The sequence below is a fragment of the Thunnus thynnus genome, chromosome 9 (genome assembly GCF_963924715.1).
Source record: "Thunnus thynnus chromosome 9, fThuThy2.1, whole genome shotgun sequence".
Taxonomy (NCBI): Eukaryota; Metazoa; Chordata; class Actinopteri; order Scombriformes; family Scombridae; genus Thunnus; species Thunnus thynnus.
In genome coordinates, this window is record NC_089525.1 from 8,066,503 (window position 1) to 8,088,966 (window position 22,464).

The window sequence follows — 22,464 nt, forward strand, 5'->3', positions numbered from 1 at the left end:
TGCTCAAAAACAGTTTCCTGCTGCATCTGGAAACTGAACTTATGTAAAGTTTCAAGCCACAAAACTGGAACACAATGAGTTGAGATGCTAAAACACTCGAACCACACCGCATCGCTACGAGCGACACCTTTTACATCACATACTTGCATTTGATCCGTTGTTAACATAAAAATATTGATTTGAGCAGCTTTAAGATAGTTTATCTTGAGTTACAATAAGTATACGATTTAGATTCACATAATCACATATAATAAATGATCACCGACAACAATTAACTACCAGAGCTTTCAAAAATGCTGAAATAAATGAAAAAAAAAAAGAAAAAATCAATTGAGAGAGTGAGTTTATGTATTCCTCATTTCGGATTCTTTCACACACCAGCACCTGACTGAACGCCGCTGCTGTGCCGAGGATTTCTCATTAATTACAGTGATTGGCTTAACAGAGAAAACATCATTGGAGGTAACTATAATTCAGATAAAACTTGGAGCGATGATGCATCTTGTAAGTGACGGGCCCAAAGGGGTGACTGCATCATTCAGGGGATAACATGTTTACTTGTTTCATATTCCAGCTCCTTCCCACTAATCTTTTCCCTCCATACACTTCCCCACTTTATCTCTCGCTGCTGCTAAACTTGAAAAACGGCTCTGGCACACCTTGCTGCTTTCTTCTGCTGATTTATTTGCCACACTAACAATTTCAGTTGTTTTTTTTTTTTTTTTTTCTGAGAGTGTTGCTTTACTTCATAGAATTCAGTGGATTTACCAAGACCACCACAACCTCACTGCACTCTCTCTGTGTTTAAGTGCTGACTGAATTTACTGAACTGCTCCTTTAGAGATCTATATCAGCCCTTTTTCATTATCACATAGGATTTATAGAACTTCCATCATTCCCGGTCTCTCTCTTCTTCGCCACTTTTTCATTTATTTCGCCGTCACTCTCTGTCTTCCTCTCTCTCTACCTGTATATCTGTCGCGTGTCCGTCACTTTCTGTCTGTCTTTCTCACTCTCGTTCTCCAGTGTTCATTCTCTCTGTCAGCTATTAGCTAATCCCTCTTCTAATCCTGTTAAAGAGTGTTATGCTGTTAGCAGCTACTTGGGATGATCTATATACACATACACACATACATGCACACGCACACACACACACACATACACAGGTATTCATCCTCTCCTTCTCTGTTTTCCATTTTGCCTCTCTGTAAATGTGTTTTCTGTTCCTCTTCAGCCACCAGATCTTTTATTCATGAGCTGGAGATGGAGAAGAGATGGGCTAATTTATTCACAGCTAACTTTGGCTCGCTATGGTGTGTAGTGTTTGTGTGTGTGTGTGTGTGTGTGTACACACAGAAATTACATCTGTTAAGATTATTTGAATGCAGTCCTCTCCTTTCTTGTATGATTCTTTTGTAAATAAGGCTTGAGTCTTTGCCCTGCATGTCTCACTTTTGGTATTTTCATGGTTTTCCTGCTTTATTAGAGTGTTAAAATGAAGGATACAGTGAAGTGCAGAGAGACGTGATACAAGAGATGAATGCTGCTTCCAGTCACTTAGATTTGAGCTGAGGTTTTTTGTGGACCGCACAACCACAAGAATCTGTCGTCTTAAGTCTGTGTTCTTATTCCTGTGCATTCCTGTCCCTAAACGATAACGTAAAAATTGCACCACAAATTACGTACCATACTTAATTCTGTTGAACATGATGACATTGATCCGCCCTGAATAGGCATGTCAGTAATTTGAGATATTTTCACATTTACTTTCTTCCTCTTCCATTAAGGTTGCATCAGAAAATATTGGAATTAGCTCTGAAGGCGTTTAAGTTGCAAATTTAGGAGGTTCATCTGCTTATTGATTTTTAAATTCTACTTTATACTTATACTCTTTATTGGAATTGATTTGGTCTGTACATTTGAGTGAAACACAACTTTCTTGCACTTATCTTGCATGAAATGCACTGAACATGACACATAGATCGCTTACCGTAGCTGACGTGAGATCTGCAAGGAAGGCTCTAATTTTAAAATGATTGATTGATTGATGATAAAATGATTAGTCAATTCATCAATCAACTGGAAACTATTTTGATAATCGATTAATTGTATCAGTATTTTTTCAAGAAAAACTACGAGTTGCAGCTTTTGTTTGTGTTATATGATAGTAAATTAAACCATCGGGGTTTAAGACTGTTGGTTGGACAAAATAAGCGATTTGAAGACTTCACCTTGACCTCTGAGAAATAAAATTTCAATCAATCAATTAATGAAGAAAATAATTGGAAGACTAATGAAATAATTGTGAGATTACTGGTGCTTTAATGTTCCTGATGGTTGTGTGACTTTTACCAGAAACCAAACCACCCATTTCATTTTTACCTGCTTCTTAAACTGCTGTCACACCAGTCTGATTATGAAAATGGGTATTGCAATATAGCAATTATCATCAAATGATGCTTACATTGCCCTCTATTAGAGCAAATACAAGGGTGGTGTTATACTCATTTGTAAGGTTGTGAAGTGTCTAGCACACACACACACACACAGAATTCCCTCCTCAGCAATAAGACCTCTGCATAGATCATTGCCTGTTATTACAGTATTATTTGGTTATTGACTGAAGCTGTTTGCATAGGAAAAACAAATCCACACACACACACACAAACAAGAATCATGATTCAAGTCAATCATAATAAAAAAATGAAACATAAAAATCATGTTTTTTTTAAATGTTTGTACATTTTTTTTGGTGTGAAAGATGCCTGATTTCTTTCCTCGCTGGTCACTGCAGTACTTTGAAAATTGATGCTCACAGACTCATGTAGATCTACATCATTATTACAAGTAACTTGATGCTCCTTTAAGAAAAATGACCTATATTAGTTAAGCTGCTAACTCCCTGAACATAAATTCGTTATTCATGATTTCATTAACCTCTCTAAATGCAGGCAGTTTCACCTTGTCTTGAAAATTAGATAAAGGGTTTTTATTCACTCCTTCTTATGCATTTCAACCTTTAAACCTTCTTCATTTCACATCACTCCATGTCAGCACAGGGGCGATTAGCAGAGTGAAGCATTCACCTCATATGACTGAGAAAATCTATTGACCAAACCACAAAACTGATGTCCAATAAAATGACAGAACCACATTTCACATTGATCTCATTCTCTGTTTTCAGTGTTCATCATTTGTCTGTAATTCGTGATGAAATGTCACGATTAAATTATAGGCTGTAGATCTTGCATAATTCACACTTTGCTCATGATTAATATTTGCTACACAAGGTAGAAAAGAAATGTCAGAGGACGGGATAAAAATCTACCGGTCTTCACTTTTTCCTCCTCTTCTGTGGCTTTTTTACAAGAATCTGAAGCCTAATATAGACCTGCTGATTGCCCTTGTCCTTTCAAAAAATGCCAGATGATCAAATCATGTAGTTTCATCATTAAAGAAACCATCAATGACTGACACAAAAGGTACTCTTGAGCCATTCTGAGGAACATCTCAGCATTACCACATAGCAGCTGAAGGTGCCATACCATCATATATCAGTATAACCCGCACTGTCCTCCAAGCGCTGATTGCCTGAGAATCTGGGGTCAGGCTAATAATGATTCCTGCCCCATTAATTTTACTGCTCCAGCCTGGACTGGACCCTCTTAAGGGTGGCATGTGTTTAATTAATCATCTCATCCTGATGTCTGGTCAGTGGTCACCCAATTCATCTCTCACTGTTACTCTCTGGATGAGTAAAGAGGGCTTTTCATCAAGTCTGGAGAAATGGAAAAATGGAAGACTTAATTAATACTCCTTCTCTTCCTCCCTCCTGTCTTTTTCTTCTTTCTTTTCTCCTTTCAGACTAATAAAGGTGATGCGTTGGCCAATCGCGTCCAGAACACACTGGGCTCCTACGAAGAGATGAAAGACCTGTTAACCAGCCATTCAAACCAGAGCCACTTAGTAGGAATCCCCAAAGGCAGCAGTGCCAACAACAACCTGCAAACCCCAACCACTTCAGCTACAGAGAGATCCGCCATGGAGTCCCAGCTTTTCAACGAAACCCTTAGAGGAGGAACGGGAGGAGGAGGAGGAGGTGGAGGAGGAGGAGTGGAGGGAGGTGGGGAGAAGAGGATGGGAAATGCACCCTCCTCATCTTCGACTTCCATGCAACCCCCTGCTTCAACAGCATCCTCATCAAGCGCCCAATCAGTGCCACATCAGAATTCAAAAAAGTCCCGGAGCTCCATGGATTGGTCAAGGGGAGGCCATGGACAGAGCGCCCAGGGAACAGGCCTTGTTCTGGGGTTAGGACAAGGGCAGGGGCAGGCTGCAGGAACAACAAGTGGAAGAGGGAAAATGTCTTTATTAGAGGAACAGCAAATGCAAAGGCATGAGGAGCTGTTCAGCTCACTGAAAGATGAACTAGGTCTAAAGGGAGACTCAAGCCCTTCTTCCTCCTCTTCATCCTCTTCTTCATCCTCCTCTTCTGGGAGGAGACATTCTACCCATCCCTCCAAAACCCTTCCTCTCCCAGGTGAGTCCTATATGAAAAGGCCTTAAAAGAATACGTTGACATTTTAGGAAATATTCGTATTCACTTTTTTTCTGGAAGTTAGATGAGAAGATCGATATCACTCTCATGTTTGGACACTAAATATGAAGCTAGAGCCAGCAGATGGATAGCTTAGCTTAGCATAAAGACTGGAAACAGGGGGAAACAGCTAGCTTAGCTCTGTCCAAAATTTAAATAAAAAACAAACCTTGACAGCAGCACTTGATATTACTGATTAACATATTATATCTCAAAATGGTGCTGACAGAGCCAGGCTCGCTGTTTCCCCTGGCTTCCAGTTTTTATGCTAAGCTAAGCTATTAAACTGCTGGCTTTAGCTTCATATTTAGCGTACAGATATGAGATTGGTATCATCTCATCTAATTCTAAACAAGAAAGCAAATACATACTAAATTGAATTATTCCTTGAAAAATAGTGGGCAACATCTGAATGATGAATGTGGTTGGTTTAAAGTCATTCACACGACATGTGTATATGAACACATTTTGATATTCATGAACAATCACTTTCTTTGTATTTCCTGGAGCCCCATGTGCTGATGAATAATTTCAGTGAAAAACAGACTGTATTACCTTTTGGTTGGGATTTATGAAAATTAACATCTGCATCTGATGGTAACCCTGTCTTCCGGATGATTTCTAAACCACCAGGCAACACATAATTTGCTTTGATTGTGATTGGCTCCATCCATCTGGGAGAGTGAATTTTTGGTGTTCAAACTTCATTAGATTTTGACAGAATAGAGCACAGCAATATTCTACAAAAACAGGTGTTGCTTTGGTGATTTTTTTGTAGAGAGACAACTCACTTTTCTGTTTTGGTTTTCTCCTTCTCGTTCACAGATGGTGGCAATTTTAGATCTTCTACCATAGACGGTGGCCATTTTAAGTCTTCCACTAACACAGAAAATGGTGGACATTTTAAATCCTCCCCATTTGAAAATGAAAGCTCTCACCTCTCTACATCCTCTTCCCCGCTGGCTTCTACGTCAGTTTTGACGACGCCAACTCCTGGTCTAACCACTCCCACATCAGGACTGACCACGCCCACATTCCCACCTGGTAGCCTATCAGGGAAGCCAGTCGCAGTGCAGCAGAAGCCCACAGCATATGTTCGACCAATGGACGGCCAGGACCAGGCACCCAGTGACTCTCCCCAGCTAAAACCCCCGTTAGTGGCCACAGAGGGATTCAACAATAGTCAGGCTTTTGGAGGAAACTCTGGGAACGTGAAGAATAAACTGCCAAAACTGAGTCTAAGCCACACAGGGGAGGTAAGAGAACAACCACTGTGACTCGTTATCCATATGAAACTGTTGAGTAATGACTGGTGCACTGATTTCTCTCAAATTAACATTTAACACTAACTCATAAGCAGTTAAAATAGCAATAGTAACAGATCACATATTATTTACAACCTTGTCCCAAATAATGTAGTAAGTAATAATGTAAAGTATTTTTGCAAAGTAATACTCAATAATTTTAATGTATTTCATATAATACTTTTTAAAAAAGTTTTCATTATCACCCAGGTGTTAATTATTGTTTTATAATCCACAAATATTTTACAAAACCTTTGCTATTAGTAATAATGCTTAGGTTAGTAACTAGCCAGGGTTACTAGATATAAGATGAATCATTATTTAGATAAAATTACATTTAAATAGTTGCATTTAATCATAAATAATTGAAAGTCCAACTGAAATTAAACTGCATGTTGTTTTTGTTCTGCTACATAAATATCTGCTCTGTAAATCACTTGTCCTGTGTTCTCCTTTGAGAAAAAAATCAGAAACCAAAATGAAGTATTTCGATACAACAAATCAACTCTTGAATAAATTGATAACGTGGCATTCTATCACAGACAGAGCAGATGGTCACACTGAGCCTGTTAGCATCCTGCTAAACGACACACAAGCTACAGACTACAGTACACTACAATAACCCACATTAGCTTTCCTGCTAAAGTCTCCTTCTTAACTGACTTACAAACATATACACACGTCTTGTCCTGCACCTTAGCTTGTTGAATGAGCCACCAAACAAACAGTCACTGGGGAAAAGTGCACCGCTATTGTCAGTTAGCAGGCTAGATAGCTAATTAAGTGCTCAGCTGCAGCACATTAAGCACATTAATGCATGTAAGCATACCTGAAAATGTCACTTCGGACCTGTTAGATGCTAATGTGGTCATTGCTGTTCAGTACCACTGCTAACAACCAGTCTGCCCAGGACCTGTAAGTTTGTCTACTCTGGCTCTTGTTTTCACTCAGTCTGCCAGCTGCTGTCAGTCAAACACAGACACCGACACGCTGAGCATTTCTGATATTTCCCCAAATAACTTTTTCTTCCTTTTAGAGTGATAATAAAAAAAACTTTTAACAATCAATAAAAAACTACTTTTGACTGCAAAAAGGGACGACCACATGTGATTACAGTTGTTCTTTAAATGTATAATTTCAATTTAACTTAAACTATTATTAGTACTTACCTATGCTGGAGAAATTTACACTGAAATAGACCCCTCTTAAAACTTAGAGGCATCTACCATTATTCTAAAGGTGTATATCACACCTTAAAATAGAATTCAAAATGTATTCAAGAGCGTGTGCTTGTGGTGGTGAGCAATGATACATACTGTCGGTGTGCTTCTGATTTTGTGCATTTGAGTGCATGTTTGCATCTTCGGATAACAGCAACTTCCTCTCTTGTTCGAATCAAGTACTCTGCATTACTTTGTTTGAGTAATATCACGGTGAATACTGACACATTTGAGTAATTGTAATGTCAAATTAATCTGACACAAGTCTCTCACTTGCTCCCTTTGACTCACTCACTTAAATCTCCAACCTGCTCGCTCTATCTCTCACTCACTTTCCTTTTCAAACAAGCAAGAAACACCAGACTTGATGATGATGATGATGTGTGTGTTTGTGTGTGTGTGTGTGTGTGTGTGTGTCTGTGTGTGAAACAAGTTGACAGGCGAGTAGTCATCCATATCGAGCAAGCCAGCTGTTCCCTTGCTTTGATAGAGCTCGTGTGTGTGTCAGTGTGTGTGTGTGTGTGTGTGTGTGTCGCACTCCAAATGAGCCTGAGATGGAGCTTTGAGCATATGGCACTGAGAAGGAGAAAAGCAAGAGAGACGGGGGAGAGGGAGGGAATTAAAATATATTTTACTTTCAACACTTTCTTATGGAGGGTAAGAAAGAGAGCAAGTACATTCATGGCAATGAGTGGTTTCTTTCACTTTGTTTCACCCACACATCCATCGATACTCTGTTATCACCTGCTCACCATTTAGTTTTCACTCTTCTCAAATTTATTCCAGCGAGAGTTCACTGAAAGGAAAATGTAAACTCAACATGGATGAGGGGGAGGAAGAGATGGATATAAGAGGAAAGGGGGAGATTGATGATGAAAAAAAACTAAGTGGGGAGGTGGAGAAGACCGGGCAGGGAGGGGAAGGAGGGATAGAGGAAGACAATGACTGACTGATTACAGCACCTTATCATCGCTGTATTTGTTCTGGTTAGATGAGTTATTGGATGTGTTCTGCAGCTTAAACAGCAAGCAGCAGCAAATCAGAGGATTGAACCAGACAGCAAATGAAAGACTTTGCGAATCCTGTTGCAAATTTTATGCAGGCAAAACAAGGGTAAAATGGCCACCTTTTACCCTTCGATTAATGGCTCTGTGAACTGAGAGTTAAGCAACATAGCAGCAGTGGTAATCCTAATGTGTCACATGAATGCAAAACCAATAAAAGAATCCCTAAGGAGTGAATCAACATGATTGAATTTCCATGTAACTGTTTTCAAATTAGTTCAGGTGCCATGAATGTGTTCAAAATACTCAATATTTGGCTTACAGTGCTGTTGTTGATTGCTCAGTTGGTATGGGTGAGGGTGTGTGTGTATATGTGTGTGTATGTGTGTGTTTGTGTGTGTGTGCAATAAGCCTTTAAACTGCTGTGGAAGCCTTCTGTTAGCACTATAGAATTATTGATTAGAACCCTTTATTCCCAAGTGTGTGTGTGTGTGTGTGTGTGAGAGAGAGAGAGAGAGAGAGAGAGAGAGAGTCTTAACACTATTGATCTTTTCCTCACAGTTACAGTAGACTTAAATCTATTTATGGACACAAACACACACACTCAAACATTTAGTGTTGTAGAAAAAAGAACAAAAACAAAAAAACCCCAAAGATTAAATTCAGTATACATGCTAAACACTAAAACCCCCTGAAAACTTTGCTTCAAATCCTAAGTAATTATCTGTAGCATTAAATATCACATTACTAAATAAACAACAGTCAAAGTAAAGGAAAATCGAAACTGCCTAAGGAATTATTTATTTTGGGTTTAGCGCTCAAGAACTCAACTAATCTGTTTCATTGGCACTTTGTGGGTTTGATTTGATCAAATTTGATTGAAACTGACCAAAAATCTACCAACTCTCATCAGATCAGATTCTGTTTTAAATGTTTCTAAATCCTGATTGGAGCACTGAAGTATGTTGCGTCATCCTTTTTCCAACTGAGTCTTGCCCACATCAAACCACTGAGAAAATCACAGAGAAGAGGATAAATCTTAAATGTGAACTTGGGCAGAAAATTATGTTCATGGTGGCTCAGAGGTTAAGACATTTAGACCATGGACTGCAATGTCCCCTGGTTAAGTCAGGCTGGGGATCTCTGTCGTATCCCAGTTCTTGTCAACCCTGTATTGACACTATCTAATGAAGGCATAAAATGCCCCAAAAATAATTAAAAAAAAGGAAAGTGTCTGATCCAAGTGCTCATAATAAGAAGCTGATTCAGAAAATACACTCGCATGGCCATTAAAGCAGTATTAATTTATTTTTTGGCCACTTGGGGGGGAGCAGAACAAGCTGTACACATAAAGCAAATGTTTCAGCAAACAGTTGCTTATTTACACATCCAGTGGACATAGAGCAAAATAGTACTCATATGAAGTTATGTTTCTGTCTACCTGGTGAATGTGGATCCAATTATCACTCTCCTTTTAGCTGTTTTGCTTTCCACCAGCTCCTGAACTCCTGAGGGAAATATCTGACTCTTCAGCAGCTAACTTCCATTACAAGCTAGTAACTAACTTTGTCTGCTGTTCGGTGTTGGGCAGGTAATGCACACTGGATTTAGAGCTTTTTTCACTTAAAAACTGCTGCCTGCTACCTGAAGCTAATCTGCTGAGAACAGTGAGACTGAAACAAAACAGTAAGGTTGTAGGCTGTAAAACCAAAACAACGAGCTGAAAGATGCTAAACAACTCTGTAAAGCTGAGGGGAAATATCAAGTGTTAGTTCTCTGTGGGTTCTTCACTATGAGCAATGCCTTTCACATTACATCTGACTTATTGTTATGATATAAATATTAATTAGTGTGGCTTTAATTTGCAACTTAACTAATAGATCAGACATTCTTCTTAAGAAAACATTCTTTTAATTTATATTGTACTAAGTTGATTAAAAATGAATGAGACCATTTACATAGCATTGCGTAAAAAACACCATCAAAAAAATCCTCATATGATTCACTAACTCCTTTTAATTAATTAAATAGGCCATTTCAGAAATGTTTTTCTAAAAAGAAAAAAGACATTTCTTATCTTAAACTGAAAAAGAAGCAGAAGACACTTCAGAGAAGCATTTATACTTCAAATGAGGTCAAGCTGTCACTATGCTTTTAGTGACACTTGATTGCTTACTGTTTCCACTACACTGTCATTCTGGTAAACAACACTCATGTCAAGTGGATATACAAGTATATTTGTGAGGCTGCATGAAGGTAAACATGGAGGTGACAGGTGACATTTCCAACAGTACTGTGACAAGTTTAATTTACATGTAGTTCAAAGTATAGAGCTGATGTAATTTCACACTGATTTGGAGGCCTGCTGTGGTGTTTCCGTCAGGTGTGTGGTAGAGGTGCACACAGCGCCTCACCACTAATGTAGCGGTAAATAAGAAGCAGGGTAGACTAAGACCTCCAGTCAGCTATCACCATGAGGCTAACACCAACAAAATCAATTCTGCTCTCAGAGAGCATTCATTTATGCCTTTTTACATGAAAAGATCCTGCCTTTATATAACACACTGGTCTGGTAAAAGTGACCATAGGAATATACATTGACAGCAGTCTTAAAAGCTGGAATGAATTTAGACAGACTCTTCACTACATCCTTGCTTTATGCCCTCTATCCTGTGGTCTGTCAAAGTTCTTTATGATTCAGCAGAAGCTGGTTTCTGTTTCTAAGCAGCAGTCAGCAGTTAGCAGGGATATACTGCTGAACAGGTTATGTTGGGACAGCTGGACATTCATTTAGGAGGCACAGTTTGAAACATCTCAGTGATTGAGGTTGTGATGCACACCAAACATAAAATTGTGCTAAAAAATCACAAATGTCAAGCACAAAAGCCTATCACATTTAGACAAAATGCATATTCTAAAATGTACCTTTTATATTAAAGACGTGGATATGTGCCAGGAAATAACAACTCGATCTGCATCGCTTTCAGCTTTTAAACATCTTGAACAAAATGAGACATTCAGAAAAGTTCAAATCATGCAGATGTCACCTGAGGTAGCCTGGAATATTTTAGCCACTGACTTTAGTTCTGGTAGATTAAACAAGTAATGCTGACATCTGTGCGGCTGACATTGGAAGCAGCAATACTGTTGCTGTAAGGCACTAGATGATGTCATATTGTATGCTAATTTGCATATTAAAGGGGACCTATTATGCTTATTTCGACTCTATATTTTTGTTCTGGGACTCCACTAGAGTAGCTTTGCATGATTCACAGTTCAAAAAAATCCTTATTTATCTTATACTGGCTTTTTATGCAGCCCCCGAGTTCAGTCTCTGTCTGAAATAGGTTTTAGCTCCTGTCTCTTTAAGGCAAGGCAAGTTTATTCATACAGCACATTTCAGCAACAAGGCAATTCAAAGTGCTCGACATAAAACATTAAAAGCATCGAGACAAAGTGCAAAAGAAACACACTATATAAGGACATTTAAATACAATTAAAAACAGTTATTAAAGAGCTAAGAGAATAGAAAACAAAACAAGCTAAGACAGGTATAAAATACAAGAGTAAAAGTTAGAGTGCAGTGTAAGAAATGAATAATTATTTGACTAAATAAAAGGCAGCAGCAAACAGAAAAGTCTTCAGCCTTGATTTAAAAGAACTGAGAGTTGCAGCAGACCTGCGGTTTTCTGGGTGTTTGTTCAGATATATGGTGCATAAAAACTGAATGCTACTTCTCAATGTTTAGATTTGACTGGGAACAGAAAACTTTCCCAGACAACCTGTCAGGTCTGGATGTTTTATAACGCAACAGCAGATCAGAAATGTATTTTGGTCCTAAACCATTCAGTGCTTTGTAAGCCAACAGCAGTATTTTAAAATCAATTCTTTGACAGACCGGAAGCTAGTGTAAAGATCTGAGAACTAGAACGATATGATTCACTTTCTTAGTCTTAGTGAGGACTCGAGCAGCAGCGTTCTGAATCAGCTGCAGCTGTCTGATTGATTTTTTTAGAGAGACCTGTAAAGACACTGTTACAGTAGTCAAGTCTACTGAAGATAAATCCAAGGAACAAGTTTTCTAAATATTGCTGAGACATAAGTCCTTTAATCCTTGATATACTCTAAAGGTGATACTAGGTTGACTTTGTAATTATCTGTAATTATATGTGGCTGTTGAAATTCAGGTCTGAGCCCATGACTACACCAAGATTTCTGGCTTGGTTTGTGGTTTTTAACATTACTGACTGAAGCTGAGTGCTGACTTTTAATTGTTCTTCCTGGGCTCCAAAAACAATTACTTCAGTTTTGTCTTTGTTTAATTGAAGTAAATTCTGGAACATCCAATCATTGATTTGTTCAATGCGCTTACTCAGTGCTTGTATTGGACCATAGTCCCCTGGTGATAAGGTTATGTAAATTTGTGTGTCGTCTGCATAATTATGGTAACATATTTTGTTGTTTTCCATAATCTTAGCCAGTGGAAACATGTAGATGTTGAACAGAAGAGGCCCCAGAATGGAGCCTTGGGGAACTCCACAGGTCATTCTTGTCTACTCAGATGTGTAATTACCTACAGACACAAAGAAGTCCCTGTTTTAAGTAGGATTCAAACCAACTAGTACTGTGCCAGAGAGTCCCACCCAGTCTTCCAATCGGTCTAGTAATATGTTGTGGTTGACCGTGCCAAATGCAGCACTGAGATCCAGTAATACTAAGACTGTAATTTTGCCACTGTCAGTGTTAAGGTGTATGTCATTGAAGACCTTAACAAGAGCAGTCTCAGTGCTGTGGTGTGGTCGAAATCCTGACTGGAAGACATCAAAACAGTTGTTTAGTGCCCAGAAGTTCAGCTGTTGAAAAACAACTTTTTCAATGATTTAACTAAACTAAAACAGGAGGTTTGACATGGACCTCTAATTGTTCATTAGTGAAGTGTCCAGATTGTGTTTTTTAAGAGTTGCTTGATGACAGCAGTTTTCAGGGCCTGTGGGAAGAAACCTGAGAGAAGAGACGTGTTTACAATTTGTAGAAGATCTGAGGCCCTGCAATTTGAAATATTTTTGAAAAAGCCTGTGGCCAGAATATCAAGTCAGCAGGAGGAGGATTTCAGATGTTGTATAATGTCCTCCAGGTTTTTATGGTTGATCGGATAAAATTGTGTCATGGTATTTGAATTGATTTTAAGTGGACACAGGGACAACACATATCCTGTGCCTGATACGGAGGCACTGACTACTTGTCTAATTTTCTGAATATTGTCAGTAAAGAAGGAGGCAAAATCATTGCAGGCCCTGGTGGATAGAAGATTCAGAGGCTACTGACACAGGAGGGTTTGTTAGTCTGTCAACAGTAGCAAACAAGGCATGTGCATTAGTATTATTATTATTATTTTTGGCTATTATTTGTCAGAGAAGAAGGACTGCCTTGCATTTCTCAGTTCCAAATTATAAATGTGAAGTCTCTCTTTATAGATGTCATAATGAAGCTGGAGATTTTTTTTTTGCCACCTCAGTTCAGCTTTTCGACACTCTCTTTTTTTCTATTCTGACCAGTGTTGCATTTCTCCTTGGAGATCTTTTCTTACCAGAGACAACCTTGACCTTAGTGGGTGCAATTGCATCAATAACAGTTGTAATTTTAGAATTGAAATGATCTACAAGTCCATTGACTGAGACCCAAGCGAGGGCGGGTGTGGAAGAGGAAACCTGAATAAATATTTCACTAGTGTTTTTAGTGATATACCATTTTGTGATTACTTCTGTTTGAACATTTGTGTGCACTCTCAAAGAAAACAGAGGAATGATCAGAGAGAGCAACATCAGTCACCACAACCATAGAAATGTCCATAGTCAGTCCATAGTTATCAAGAACACAGTACAGTTCTTTAGTCCCTCTGTAACTACTAATAACTACACTGTCAAAGTCAATACAGATTATAGACAGCAGTTCAGCAAAGTCATCAAAAAAGATTGCACAGTTAGATATTTAGGAACATAGCTCGAGAGCAGTAATTCAGCTGAAAAGCCACATGTTCAAAAGAGGCAAAATTTCCATAAGATATGTGCTTGCATTTGAGGGACTCATCAAACAAAATGGCAACTCCACCTCCCTTCTTATGCACTCTTGCTTCACTCATAAAACTGAAGTTGGGAGGAGTTGACTCAGTAAGAACAGCTGCACTGTTATCTAGGTCTAACCAAGTTTCAGTGAAAAACAAAAAATCAAGATCGTGCTTGACAATAAAATCATTGATTTAAAATGTTTTCCTGCCAGAGACCTGATGTTTAATAAAGCTAAATTTAAATTTAAAGTGTGTTAAAAGCATTATCTGCCCAGTTTTTTGGGACAGGATGTGGCTGACGAAGAATGGATGCTAAATTTGATACATTTTCAGAATCGGCTGGGTGTTCTTGTTTCTTAGCAGATTCACCATTCTTTTTCTATTAGCTATCAACACAGGAATGGAGGAAGCTACTGGAACACCGGGCCCCATCTTGTCCTGGGAATATTCATGAGTGCCATCAGCGTTGTAGCCTGGACCCAGCAGATATCAATTAGAGCTTGCTGTATTTTGCACACAGACAGCTGGACGTGCTGTGCTTTTATCAGGCTGGGGAGACAGGATGATTCTGGTGGAGGTGGATGCCGAGGGGGATTTAGGGGAGAGAAAATGGGAGTTGGGTGGGGGGTAAGTTTGGTCCCAGCAGTGACCAGCTCTTTCATCTAGACAGTGAACTCCAAGTGGGGGGAGAAAGGAGAAAGGGTGACTGGAGAGGAGGGTGACCTGGATGGGGCCTGGGGGGGTGAAGGAGGTGGATCCTCAGAGGCAGTTGTCGGTGAGGGGGGTGGAGACTCCTCCTCTCAGCTCGGATGTCTTCCATGACCAAAGCTTTCCTCAGGCGGGGGTTGAGGTGGCTCATATGTCTTCCTCCTGTTTTGATTCCTGTTGTCTCTTGTCCTTGGCAGAGGGAGCAGATGGGTGACGCAGGAAGTATAATAGGTTAGAGGTGAACAGTTTTACTCCTGAGTTGTTATGGCAAAGTCCCTCTGCCTTAAAAATATGTCTGCAGTCCCAGAAAAAGTTGAAATTGTAAATAAAATGCAGATGAAAGTAATGTGTTCAGAGCCAACAATCTGCTGAATCTCTCAACTCCTCTTCTGACTGGCAGCAGGGGGCCACTGATAAACACCTCAGCATTCAAAGAGCTGACTGTGTTCAACAGATCAATAAAGTCTTGTTTCAGTACTTCAGACTGTTGTTTCACAACATCATTGGTCCCTATGTGCACTAAGATGGTTTTCACAGTTGAATGTGCAGCCACGATATGCAGGATTCTTTCTGCCAAGTCAGAGACCATATCCTTGGGAAAGCAGAGTATTTTGGCGGTCTTACTGCACATGCCTTTTACATCTTTTACAGCAAAGTCGCCCACAATCAGAGTTTCAAGCCCAGTCGTTAGCTTTCCCTGTAGCCTTTTACTTTCTGAGTTACTCTCAGTCCTTACCCTGCTGTGTGAAGATGAGAGGTTATCCAGGTTATCAGACGGAGATCCAGGGCCCTGCAACACTTGGTCGTTAGGGAGGTTTGTTGCTAATTCTCCCTTTCACAGCTGTCCACGGCTGTGTCCCACTAAGAACAGGGGTTGAAGAAGCGCTCTGCCTGGGTGATAATGCAGGCCAGCCAGTTGCATCACAAATCTCAGGACACTGGGCTCTGCATGTTATCTGTCCTCCCATTTCCCGGGGAAAATATTTACTCTTAGGCTTTGCACCAAGAGAATTCCAAGGAGGACTACCAATTGTAGATTTATTAGCCGGTACACAGCCCTCCTGTTTCTTGGTATTCTCGTTGGTGCTAATTAGCCGTGTTTAACATGCTCTTGTCCACTATTTTGAGTCCATGGTAAAGTGGTGTTGTTCCCACGTAGTCCATTCACTACCATGTTTATTTCAAACCAGTGAATTTTGGTTTCCAGCGCTTCAATCTTTTGTAGGAGTTTGTGGTAGTCGTCAGTGGAAAAGGGGGGTATCTTGCAGCTAATTAGCTTTAGCTAAGTACCATGTTTCCAGCCACTGCAGTGCAGGCTTGTGCTGTTGGTGGGCCACGCTCAGTTTGTACTCAGGAGGTCATAAAAATATTGAAATATGGCAATAGCCCACTATATCTACAAAAAATTACAGTCCCAGTGATTTACAAGTATCCAGGAGCCACTGCTCATAGTTTCTCACAGAAGAAAAACAAGAATATCAGCAGAAACATGCAAGCAGATGCGAGAGCAAGCAGAGCAAGAACAACAGCAAAGCATCTGGGTTAGGGTTTAAGACCCCTCCCTCTGATGAGCTCATTCTGTTCTGATTGGTTAGCTTCCAGAGGCCATGTCACAGCCGACTTCCAGCCGCTCGGGAGGCTCCGTAAACAAAACATGAAACTAACTACAGTATTGGGAATTCTTCTTTTTCTCGTTCTTTACTCAAAAGGTCAACTTCTCAAATAGATCTGTACATGTTTGAGCCTGAATATGATCCAAAATATGCGTGTGAAAAACACAAATGACACATGGAAAAACTTCTCAAGTTTTGGAACATTGACAATGTTTAACATAGATATCTGACATCATAACAGTATGTAAGTAACAGAAATCCACAAAAAGTATAATAGGTACCCTTTAATTTACTATGCCAATCATTTTGAGTTAGATAAGCCAGTGCAAATAAGCATCAGCTGCGCTGATTTATTGGCAAATGTTTACGGAGTAATGATGTTTCCGCTCGCTATGGTTAGATAAACGGTGAGCTGTGGACATAACAGTTTACAACCTTCTTACCTACCCAAATAGCACTTTGCCCACTGTAATTTTAAAACTGCACCAATTGATATTTTTATATTAACAATGGATCAAATGACTATTTGTAATGGGAAAGACGCTGCTTGTAGTAGCAAACCCATCGAGAATTATTCGACTCTAAAGTTCCCCTTTCAAATGACTAATTCGTGGCCTGCAACTTCACTCTTTTGGGTGACTCTCACTGTTCTCATCAACCTTGCTGTCAGCAGCAATAGGCAGCTGCTTTTGGCGAAAAAACTCAGAACTCACTGTAAACTCATTGTACGCTACCTTCCCAGTACCAAACAGTAGACAGACAAAGTTGGTGACTAGCTGATGAAGGAGTGAGACACATCTTTTTCAGTGTATGCCAGGTAGCTAGAAACACAAATGAATGCTAATGTTGCTCCATGTCTGCTAGATATACAGTATGAATAGGCAACTGCTTGCTAACACAAACAGCATATCAACTATCAACCAGGTTTAACATGTCAATGTTGAGTTAACAGTGTGTCCCAGTGTCCAAAAGATCAAATAAACGCAATGCTGAAACACAAAATATATACAAATAGCTTGAAAAAAGAAACTCATTGGCTGCTTGCCCCTTTAACTTAACAAGGGAAGGCACACTGGCATCAATGTCTACAACCACAGTGAAATGGTCATGTTTAGTCAGTTTAAGGGAGGACAGGGATGAGGGAGCATCAGAAGGAGAGAGAAAAGGACAGAGAGTTGAATGTAAATTTATTTTACCGTGCCAGTGAAGCCTCTTTGATTTGAAGTGAGTGGAGAGAACAAACTGAAGAGGGGAGGGAGATATTTAAGTGAAAAGGGAACCAAAGATAGGAGATGCTACTTTGAGGAAAGATGGTTTCCGCAATCTGACTGCAAATAAGTCCCCAGTGGCTGCAGTGGTAAAATATCTGAATTAACATGAGACCCATCCATGGAAAACTGTTCATTGTTTGTTTGTTTTTCAGTAAATTATGGATTCAGAGCCTCAGTATGATTTACTCCACACTGCAGAAGTCAACAAATGCTTAAGGAAGCTTTCCCTGTTTGTACATTCATTACCGTAACAGTGCAGATGGATAGTCAGGCAGACATGGGGGAGTAACAGTAAAATGTGGAGAGAAGGGTGTGTATAAAATTACAGTGTATAGAAATACCTTCTCTGAGGAAATAAAGAAGAGGCGAGAGATTGAGGCAACGAGGGAAAACGGGGATAAAATATTTTCTCACTTCTAGCAGAACTAGAAGAGAGTTATGAGGAGTCTGCCAATGCAGCAAACAGCTGGCTTCATTTGCATAATACCCATCAGGTCTCTCTTTCCCTCAGGCTGCCTGTCAACTCACGACCAAGGCATACACACATACACGAATAAATGACACCACCGTTCACTACATCAGTTCCTATATGCTTATATAGGCACCACGTCTGTGCATCCTCAAGAAACTTTGATTAGTGATGCTGTATCGGCTTTTTTGTGATCGAATTATTTACTTATTTGATTTTCATAAAGCTGACTAATTGCCTCTGCAGAGAGAGGGGGATGAAATGTTTCAGCTTTTATGCTGATAATAAAATGATCATAAAATCATCCTCTAGAAACAAAGAATTCACTCCAATGAATCAACCTACCCTTGAGTGGCTGTAGTAAGGCAGAGAAGAGGGTGCTTGGAGAGAAATATACTTTAGCCAAAGAGCATAGGGGAGGTTTTCCATCACCCATCAGGTGCTGCTGGGGTGTCATCACAGCAATAGCTGCCCCTGATAAGAGAGATCACAGAGGAGAGAGGGCAGCAGACTGGGCCAGTCTCTGTGGGGTTTGAAGTTCAGTATTTTAACAGCTCAGATCATTTTCAGGTTTGTTAAAAGATCATCTAGAGAGGGCTCTGCTCTGTAGTAATGAGCTCATGTGGATGATGCGCTGTTAGATAACAATGCAGTGATGTTATGTCATGTACTGTGGTGATAGACAAGCAGCAAGAAAGCAAATAGCATGTCAGCAGCTGAGACATTGCTGACAAAGTCAAATGTACATGGACACATTTCTCTTTACATCTTACAGATTGCTTTTTTTCCTAAGAGAGCATACACACACATAAGGGTGATTTTATGAATGCAGCTGACATAGAGCACAGTTAGTTATTTAGCAATGCTGTTTATAACAGACAGAATGTGATTTCAGATGAACTGTTTACACTGGGGATTAACATTACAGAACAGTTTACTGGATTAGCTGTAATGATCAGCATTGATCTCTGCTGTCACTATAAGAGGCTGATAGTGTGTATTATTGCTCCTCAGAGTGCTGTCATCTCATGCCTAAGTAAATCGCCCCCTTCACATCATCTGATTTGGACATTTTTCAAGAGGCTGGTCATATAAAACTGCTGTTATTTAAAAATTTCTGGCCATGCCATGCTGGTGTATCTGAGGTTGGTGGTTCAAGTCGGGGCAGGGCAGAGCGCTCAACGCCCAGTGATCACTGACCAGGGGTTGCAGCAGTCAATCTCTGCACTTTCACTGCAGCTTCCAAATCATCTACTGGAGTGATTTTGGGGGCTTAGTGTGCTAGCAGTACCATGTTCCCGATGCCATGGGTTCACACAGTCAAGACTTTAATTTATAGTTAAAAGCCAGAGTCTGTGACATTTTAATAAAAGAATTATGGGCAGCAGAGGAAGAAGAAGAATCCTTTACTTAAGTAAAAGTAGCAATACCTTAATGTAAAAATACTCCATTACAAGTAAAAGTCCTGCATTCAAAAGTGCAGAAATATTTCACGGATTAGAATTATTGTATATATTATATTACTAGATTATTAGTATATACACATGAACATGTAAGCAGCATTTTAATCGTTGAGCTTAATTCATTTATAACAGAGACAGAAAAAACCAAATTAATAAAGCTCCCTCTACAAGACAGGGCCACAAAATTGAGTCATAATGTAGGACCCATCATAGTTAATATTGTAGTTTAGTGGGGCTAATTCCAGCATAAATTTGCAATGAATCTAATCACCAAAATCAATTGACATGCAGTGAACATGGGGCTTTTGGGGGCCTCTTGGGGTCTTGAGTCCTGAGGCAGTTCCTCACATTTCCCAGTTTGTAATCCAGCCTTGAAGATGATGATATGTGTTGTATGACAAAAACATCTGTAACTATAGCTGTCAAATAAATGTAGTGTAGGGTAAAAAGTCTCTGCCTCTGAAATGTTGTGGAATAAAGGCATACATCAAGCATCAAATATAAATATTCCAGTGAAGTAAAAGTACCTCAAAACCTAAGTATAGTACTTGAGTAATCATACTCAGTTACTTTCCACCACTGATTGTGGGTAAATAGTTGGCTGAGGCTTTAAGAGAGCAGCTGTATCTGCTACAGCACTGATGGCCTTCTGTGAACATCAAAGGACTTACTCAAAGTCCCTTAAAGATGTTCGGTCACAGTTCTACTCCAACCTAATTAATAACAATTCTGGCAACCCTAAGCATCTTTTTTCCACCATAAATCATCTCCTGAAGCCACAATCATCTTTCCCAATTGAGGCTACAGAAGAGCGATGTAACAGCTTCATTAACTTTTTCAGAGCCAAGGTCAACAACATTCGCTCTCTGATGTCCAGCTCTTCCTCTCTGCCTCCTCCTGTCATTGACCTTCTGTCTGGGAGCTCACCATCTCTACTCCATTTTACTGGTGTCAGTCAGAGCCACATTGAGGAAATCCTCAGGAAGATGAAACTCTTTACTTGTGCCCTGAACCCCATTTCCACAGCTCTGCTCAAATCATACATCCCGACTCTCAGACCCCCTGATCACGTTCCATCTACCATCAAGATTGCAGTCATCTGCCCCCTCCTCAAGAAGCACCCCCTGGACCCAGAAATTCTTGCCAGCTACAGACCTATCTCCAACCTCCCTTTCCTGTTCAAGGTGTTGGAAAAGGTGGTTGCTTCTGAGCTTCAGGACCACCTTAAAGACAACAACCTATTTGAAAAATTTCAGTTAGGTTTTCTTTCAGCACACAGCACTGAAACAGCTTTGCTTAGAGTTGTGAATGACCTGCTGATGGCAGCTTATGCAGGGTCCCCTTCTCTCCTGATTCTCCTTGACCTGAGCATTGCATTTGACATCATGGATCACACTATCCTCTTAGAGCACCTCCACACCTCCACTGGACTGTCAGACTTAAGTGCAGATTAAGTGGTCTCAGTCATACCTTTCCAGTAGGACTGTGTGTATCTCACTTGGAGGATGCAGGTCTAGATCGCTCCCTGTCACCTGTGTTGTTCCTCAAGGATCGAATCTTAGCCCCATCCTGTTTACCCTCTACATGCTCACCTTTTGACGAGTTATCAGCAGACTTGGGATGTCTGCTCATTGATATGCTGATGATACCCATCTGTACATCAAAACTGCCCCAAGCCCTTCTGCAGCCATGTCACACCTCAACCCCTGTCTTAAGGAGATAAAGGACTGGATGAGCACACATTTCTTCCAGTTAAACAGCAGTAAAACTGAAGCTCTCCTTCTTGGCACTCCACACTAGATTCAGTCAACCCACATACCTCATTTCACCTTTGACAGCCAGGACATCCCCTTTTACTCCTCAGTCACTAATCTGGGTGTTAGGTTTGACCCTCAGCTGACTTTTGATGACCATATAAGACATCTGTGCAAAACCTCTTTCTACCATCTCAAAAACATCTCTAAACTGCGCACATCTCTAATCCTGTCACATGCAGAGAAACTTGTTCATGCCTTTATCTCCTCAAGACTGGACTACAATGTGCTTTTTACAGGGATCCATGTCAGGAGCATCCAGAAGCTCCAGCACATTCAGAACAGCACTGCCAGGATCCTGATGAGAGCGCAAAAACATGAACATATAACACCAATTCTGTTTTCATTGCATTCATTCATTGGCTCCCTGTCTCCTTCAGGGTTGACTAAAAAGTCCTGCTACTCACATTCAAATCCATCAACAGACATGCACCTCCCTACTTACAGGAACTGATCATACCACAAACCTCTATCCGCACCCTCAGATCTGCCAGCTTGCTCCTCCGGGCCCCCAGTACTAAGCTCCACACCATGGGGGATCGCTCTGCTCTGCTGCACCATGCTGTTGGAACAGCCTTCCTAACCATCTGAGGGCAGCACAGACACTAGTCTCTTTTAAAAAAGGCCTAAAAACCTTTCTATCCAGGAAGGCTTTTTCATCTTAACTTTTATTACTATTGTCTTTATGCTGTGTGTTCTGGGTTATTAATACTATAGCGCTTTGAGTTTCACTATGAATGAAAGGTGTGGTACAAATTAAATGTAACATTATTATTATTATTATTATTGTTATTATTGATGTGTTTCATTATGGCCAGAGAAGATGGTTTTATATGACTTACACTCATGATACACAGTTGGGCTTTGAGGAAATGTAAATCCACATTTTCAGTATTTTATTCCTTACTTTGTATTTATCATATCCCTTGATATTATC

The 22,464-nt window shown here is 40.0% G+C and overlaps 1 protein-coding gene across 2 annotated transcripts in view; it reads left to right on the forward strand.

The window, feature by feature from the left end:
• Positions 1 to 22,464, forward strand: part of aff2 (AF4/FMR2 family, member 2) — a 169,347-nt gene that overhangs the window by 51,160 nt on the left and 95,723 nt on the right. For both annotated transcript variants that reach the window (XM_067598612.1, XM_067598613.1), the window contains exons 3-4: positions 3,865 to 4,540; positions 5,423 to 5,853. In XM_067598612.1, the coding sequence (XP_067454713.1) occupies positions 3,865 to 4,540; positions 5,423 to 5,853 (1,107 nt within the window). The remainder of the gene's footprint in view (positions 1 to 3,864; positions 4,541 to 5,422; positions 5,854 to 22,464) is intronic.